The sequence below is a fragment of the Hipposideros armiger genome, unplaced genomic scaffold (genome assembly GCF_001890085.2).
Source record: "Hipposideros armiger isolate ML-2016 unplaced genomic scaffold, ASM189008v1 scaffold_107, whole genome shotgun sequence".
Taxonomy (NCBI): domain Eukaryota; kingdom Metazoa; phylum Chordata; class Mammalia; order Chiroptera; family Hipposideridae; genus Hipposideros; species Hipposideros armiger.
Genome location: NW_017731457.1, coordinates 4,275,100 through 4,282,016, shown reverse-complemented (window position 1 = coordinate 4,282,016; position 6,917 = coordinate 4,275,100). Strand labels below are relative to the sequence as shown.

General features: G+C 53.9%; 1 protein-coding gene across 1 annotated transcript; it reads left to right on the top strand.

The window, feature by feature from the left end:
- The first annotated feature begins 2,914 nt into the window (after positions 1-2,914).
- MUC3A (mucin 3A, cell surface associated) lies at positions 2,915-6,831 on the top strand. The gene is made up of 9 exons (XM_019646846.1): positions 2,915-3,031; positions 3,146-3,204; positions 3,807-3,955; positions 4,365-4,430; positions 4,771-4,933; positions 5,078-5,245; positions 5,332-5,426; positions 5,704-5,756; positions 5,945-6,831. Exons 1-9 carry the CDS (start codon positions 2,939-2,941, stop codon positions 5,978-5,980), a joined length of 882 nt encoding a protein of 293 aa, XP_019502391.1. The 5' UTR covers positions 2,915-2,938; the 3' UTR covers positions 5,981-6,831.
- Positions 6,832-6,917: the final 86 nt, after the last annotated feature.

The window sequence follows — 6,917 nt, the reverse complement described above, 5'->3', positions numbered from 1 at the left end:
TTACCTCACTGACTACCACCACGACTACACCAACCCCCACCTCTCCCACTAGTGCCCTCCCCATGGACATCACAGAAATCCCCACTTCCGCTGACACTTCAACCCCTGCCACTTCTGTCACTGCCAGTTTTTCTACTCCTGTGGTTACTCAACCAACCTCAACTGGGACCACTAACATGGCAACGAGCTTTGCCTTGCCAACGCTGTATAGTACATCAAGGGTTTCTCCCATCTTCTCTTTTCCTATAGAGCATACATCCACAAGTGCAATAACAACCCCCTTTAGTACTATCATCTCCTCTTCAATACATACAATATCAATGTCCAGTTTTTTGTCTTCCACTCTTGGAAGCTCAATATTTCCTACCTCCTTTGGTTCCAGTTCTACGTACTCACATCATTTCAGTACAGAAAATCCAGGTTCTTCTTCTGCCACTGCTTTTTCTATTCCTGTTTCATATGAAACTACAAGAACTTCTCCAATTACATCTTCTCTAACGACCTTTTCTACTGAAACAACCCCAACTATTAGTGTTTTCCCCACTACTCTATGTCCTGAATCCATATCCATTACAATAGTGCCTACTTCTCCGACTACTCCATGTATAGAAATCGATCCAAATAGTAAAGTTACTTCTACACCCATCACCCCAATATCAGTGTTTACCTCTACTACTGAGATGGCCACCACCCGTCCTAGTTCCACCAGTATGACAACTGTATTTCCTACACATATGGACACTTCTACTTCAGTTGTGGAAACTGAACCCACCAACATCATAACTGACGCTGGTACTTCTGACAGCACTGGGACTGTCTCCATGAACACAGTATTGACGAGCACAGAAAGACCCAGCAGTGGGTCGTGGAAGAGCACCCACTCTGTAACCACCCAACCTGTGCCCGGCTTCACTAGCATCCCCCCAACCATGAAACCAAGCAGCAGCTTTCCAACTTCCACGATGACTTCAAGCAAATTGACAAGTCCCACCTCAACCACTATTGGGACTTCAGAGACACCTGTGGCCACCACTCAGACTCCCACAACTACTACGTCACGCAGGACAACTGCAACCACTGCTCAGGTGACCACACAGTCTACATATTCAAGCAAGTCGACAAGCCTCACCTTAACCACTATTGGGACTTCAGAAACACCTGTGGCCACCGCTAAGACTCCCACCACTATTACGTCACCCAGGACAACTGCAACCGCTTCTCAGGTGATGACACAGTCAATAACTTCAAGCAAGTTGACTGTTCCTTCCTCAAGCACTACTGGGACTTCAGAGACACCTGTGGGCAACACTCAGACTCCCACCACTATTACTTCACCCAGCACTTCTTCAACCACTACTCAGGTGACCACACATTCTATATCTTCAAGCAAGTTGACAAGCCCCACCTCAATCACTATTGGGACTTCAGAGACTCCTGTAGCCACCACTCAGACTCCCACAACTACGACATCACGCAGGACAACTGCAACCACTGCTCAGGTGACTACACAGTCTATATATTCAAGCAAGGTGACAAGCCTCTCGTCAACCACTATTGGGACTTCAGAAACACCTGTGAACACCACTAAGACTCCCACCACTATTACGTCACCCATGACAACTTCAACCACGACTCAGATGACCACACAGTCTATATCAACCACCACTGCAGGTTAGGCCTTCTCCTTCCCAGGCTAAATTCTCATGTCACCAAGGTCAGGCCCTATCCTGAACTTCCCTTTCTTCCTTTGTTCTGCAGGCACCTGCGACAATGGTGGCACCTGGATACAGGGCCGCTGCCTCTGCCTCTCGGGGTTCTCTGGGGACCGCTGTGAGCTCCAGGAGATCAGGTGCCAGAACGGGGGTCAATGGGATGGCCTCAAGTGCCGTTGTCCCACAACCTTCTATGGCTCCCGCTGTGAGTTTGCTGTGGAACAGGTGGAACTGGGTGAGTTGCCAGAGCCCTGCCCTGTGCACTTTCTCTGGGCAGGTGCCCCTGACTCCCTGGGACCAGTCCTGTGTTTGGCTTGGAGGCACCCATGCTGTTTTGCCCAATGCTTCTATCCCTGCGTTTTCTCCCAGGCCTTCCCCTATCCTCTCTCCTCTCCACCCTCACCTTCAGAAAATGGCTGGGACCACACCCCTGGGGCCTCCTCCCAGTCTCGGCTGCTTGTTGATCTATTTTTCTAAATGCTGCTGTAACAATTACCACAAACTTAGCAGCTGAATGACATAAATTTTGATTTTACAGTTCTGTAGACGAGAAGTCCAATATGGGTCTTGCTGGGCTCAAATCAAGCTGTCAGGAGGGCTGTGTCCCTTTCCAAGAGAATTCATTTCTTCGCCCTTTCCAGCTTCTGTAGCCTTCTACATTCCTAGTCTCAAGGGCCCCTCTCTCCACATTCAAAGCCAGCGACATTGTATCTGTGCCTTTTTTTCTTACTCACATCTTTCTCTGATTCTGACCTTTGTGCTGCCCTCTTCCACCTTGTGATTATATTGGGCCTACCCATTAATTTTCCCATATTAAAGTCAGCTGATTAGGAATCTTAATTACATCTCTAACTTTGCTTCCTCCTTGCCACTTATTGCATAACATATTGCAATAGCATAACATATTCCCATAACAGGTTCTGGGGATTAGGACATAGGCATTTTTGGGGGCCATTATTCTGATTCCCACTGGGGCAGACAAAGAGAGACCACAGGCCTGACTTCTGTGCACCCAGACTTCATTCTTTCCCTCATCTCAGGACAATTCATCCCAGAATTCCTACCTCTCTTCCTCGTGCTATTCAGTTAGTCCTCAGAAAACATGGAGAGGGGCATGGGAGGAGCCTCTGGGTCTGGGTGGTGGTGGTGATGTCAGACAGGAGTGAATGGTGAAGTGACCAGAACAGGGCATACTGTGTGCAGACACGGTGGACGCTGAAGTGGGCATGGAGGTGTCTGTGCAACAGGATTTCTCCCCGGAGCTCCATGACAACACTTCTAAGGCCTACTTGGATTTCAGCAACACCTTCAGGAATCAGGTGAGGGGTAGGGGAGGGGAATCAAAGGTCCTCTTCTGGAACTGAGCTTGGGAACCTGAGTGCCCCCCAGGTCTGGAGATTCAGATGTGAGCCCAGGGATCTTTGGCATTTCAGATGCAGAAGATTTACCAAAATGTGCAGGGCTTCAAGGAAGTGAAGATCCTGTCTCTGAGGTAGGAGACCCTTCTGGGGCCAGGGAGGGAGTGTTAGGTCGGGGCAAGGGGTGTGAAAAAAGGCTGGAGAAGCCATCCCTTGCTTTTGGGATTTCATAAAGAGAGGGGTAGAGTGAGTATGCAAGGGAATCACTCCATGGGGGACTCTGGCGATCATTTTCTAGGGTCATTTCTCTGTAAGAGGGATGCAACCCTACCTTTTTGAGCACAGTGGAAGGAGAGGGATTGCATGAGACATGCAGTGAAGTGGTACCTGTGGACTAGTGGGACACCTGGTGTCTGAACTGCAGTTGATGTCTCTCTGGCTGGCACCTGGTCTGCTGGGTGGGTCAGCATGAGGGAGGCAGAGACCCCACGATGGTAATGCAAGAGAAACGCAATCATTTCTTGTCCCACCTTCTCAGGCTGATGACCTGAGGGAGGTTCTTCTGTGGCAGCCACTTCTGAACATAATGTGTCTGGAATCGTAACTCATTGCCTCTGTCCCCTTTCCCCCCAACACCCATGCACCTGTGGTTGGTCCTGGAGGTGTCCTACTAAGGATCTATGTGTCCCAGGCCTGGGCACCTTTTAAAATCCCCTGACCCCCTCGACCCCCTCAGGAGTGGCAGCATCGTGGTGGACTACTTGGTGCTGCTAGAGTTGCCCTTCAGTGGCCAGCTGGAGAGCGAGTACGATCAGATGAAAACAGCCCTGGTGGAGAAGCTCCAGAACGTCAGCCAGGACCAGGACAGCTGTCAGAATAACCAGTGTGAGTGGAGGCTGCGGGCCTCGGGCGGGGGGGAGGAGTCAGGTCACAGCCACTATTCCAGCCTGCTTTAGCTCAGACAGAGGCCTCCTGTGGTATCTCCAGAAGGTTGGGAGAAGGGACACAGGTCCACAGACAATTGAGTGAAGGATGGGGCTAAGGACGGGCCTGCCAGAACCTGGGTGCTGGACAAGAGACTCCCCCGCCCACAGCTCTCAAGGTTTCCAGGATGACTGAGGACCCCTGATTCTTCAGGGGAGATGCAGCCCAATGGAGGCTTCTCTTGCAGCCCATCCACACCGCCCCCATACTGACAGAACCCTTGCTGCCCCTCCCTGTGCTTTGTCCTGCTTCCCTGTCCCTGACTTCTTGAACACCCCCTCCAATCCCACCTATGCCTGTGTCCCTCCAGCCCTGTGTTTTAAGCCTGACTCCATCAAGGTGAACAACAACACCAAGACCGAGCTGAGCCCGGAAGGTGAGGGGACGGTAAAGGGCTGAGTGGCCCCAGGAGAACATGACCCCTTCCACCAGGGACATCTACCCATTGAAATTCCCTGGTGAAGAGGGGGAGACCTTTTGGGGAGGCAGGTGATGTGGCCCAGTAGGGCTGCCCTTCCTGAGGCAGCAGGGAAGGTGAGGAGAGGGTGAAGGTCCTGGCGACCTGCTCTCCCCTCCTTTAATCCCAAGGTCTACCTTATGACACCCCACCCTCGGAAATGTAGTCCTTCCCATCCATTTTCAGAGGCATTATAACCCCGCACCTGAGTACAGTGGATGAGGTCCCTGTCTCTCTGCACCCCCTACCCAACCCACAGCCATCTGTCGGCGCGCGGCTGCCCAGGGTTATGAGGATTTCTACTTCCCCTTGGTGGAGGAGAACCGGCTCCGCTGCGTCACCAAATGCACGCCGGGAGTGAAGGGTGCCATCGACTGCAACCAGGGCCAGTGCCTTCTAGAGAAAAGTGGTCCTGCTTGCCGGTGAGGCTCCGCCCACAGCCCGCCGCCTTCAAGCCGACCCCCCGCCCACCCAGGCCCCGCCCCTGGATGCCCCTCTCCCTCGCCCTAGGGCGGACCCCACCCCGGAAGTGTTGAGGGAGTGTGACCTGTGCTGCCCTCCTCCAGCTGCTTTTCCACCGACACTCACTGGTTCTCTGGCCCGCGCTGCGAGGTGGCAGTCGCCTGGAAGACTCTGGTCGGAGGCCTCGCGGGGGCTGCTGCGCTGCTGTTGCTGCTGGTGGCGCTCAGCGTCTTCCTGCGCTCCCAGAGGAGGCGCGGCCAAAGCCGAGGCTGGTGAGCGCTCTGGGGGTAGGCGTGAGGGCGGCAAAGGGTTCCGAGACTGAGCAGCCTTAACCTGACCACGTGACACCTCGACCCAGGTCCTGGGAAGACGACGACAGGAAATGGTTTGAGATGTGGGATGAGGACACTGTGGGGACTTTTACAAACTTGGGCTTCCAGGACGACGGAACAGGTAAGTCCTGCCTCCTGGGAAGGTGGGCAGGGGGAACCAGTGGGAACCACTGTATGCGTCCTGGGCAGGACCCAACGACCTCCCTTGCCTGAGACAGGCATACACCTCGCGCCATGAAGCTTACGTTGCCGCTTGCCTGCGCCCCTCCGGAGGAAGGCCAGTGTCCTGCACAGACCCTCCCCGCAGGCACAGGCCCACAGGAGCGCCCTGGGCCCTGCCTAACTCTCGTTTCCTCCCTCCCCGTTTTTCTATCCCTTCCTCTCTTCGTATTCTCTAGTCAAGGAGAAAGACGTCCACGTGGCCTTGGAGAACGTGGACACCAGTGTGAGGGTGAGGAGGCAAATGGGGGCTGGATGGTAAGGAGCTCCCCCAGGTCCAGGTCCACCTGCCCTTTCCCTCCTACACCCTCCCCGCCCAGGGTAGGGGGCTGAGCTAGGACCAGAAGGCAGTGACCTCACAGCCAGTCTGAGCAGGGTGGCTCCCTCTTCTCACTCCCTCTCTCACACGCTCTGTGGCAGGTACACACCAAGAGACCTGAGGTGTCCTCACTGTGAGCCCTGCACTACTCCCTCTACCCTGCCCAGCCGGAATGAACCATCTATACTGCGTCCATTTCAAGAGATGGCCCAGGTCTCATGCAGCGCGGTCTCCTGGTTTCCTTGGCAAAATCAGGCTGTTCTTTGGCCCGTGTCCTTCTCGCAACTTGGGTGAAACCCACCTGAAGACCCAGTTCAGATTTAGGCTCTTCCACTCCGGAACCTTGGGCAAGTCAGTAACTTCTCTGAACCTGTGGAATAGGTATAGCATACTTGTTCTGATACCTTGTATAGTTGTGAAAACCAGAAGTGTTCGGTCAATTCTCTGTCCCAGTGCACCTTCCTGTGTCAGCCCTCATGCTTGGATGGCCTCTGTCAGATCTCCAGACCCCACAGTCTTCTCTGGGTCTCAGGCCTTAGTCTCTACACTGTGCACATCCCGACCGCCTGTTCCTCACCCTACACCTAAAGCTGGCCTGCAGCCCATCCCAACCTCTGCTTATGTAATTCCCTGCCATACTCCTTGCTCTCATTCCTTATATTTTCTTCCCCTTTGAACCCACATTTTAAACTACTGCCCCCTCACATCCCAGGCCCCATCCCTGATCTCCCCAGTGTCCATATTCTCCCTTTCCCTATCCTTGTACCCTCAGCTCTGAGTCCTTCCTCCCCACTCTAGTGCCCCGGTCCTAAATCCTCCTTGTCCCATACCCCTCATCCTAGCTCGGTACACATGCCCCAGCTGTGTTCCCCAGGCCCTGGTCCTCTATTCTGAGGCTCCATCCCTTCCTCTCATCCCCAGAAGCCCTGGATCCCTGTGGGTGGAGGGCGGGATATAGGTTGTCCCAGGTCCTCAAGGACGGGGGGAAGTGGGGCCTGAGATGGAGAACCAGGCCCCACTTCCCCTCCCACCCCTCCCGTACCGCCTCACCCCTCTTCCACCCCCTTTGCGTCT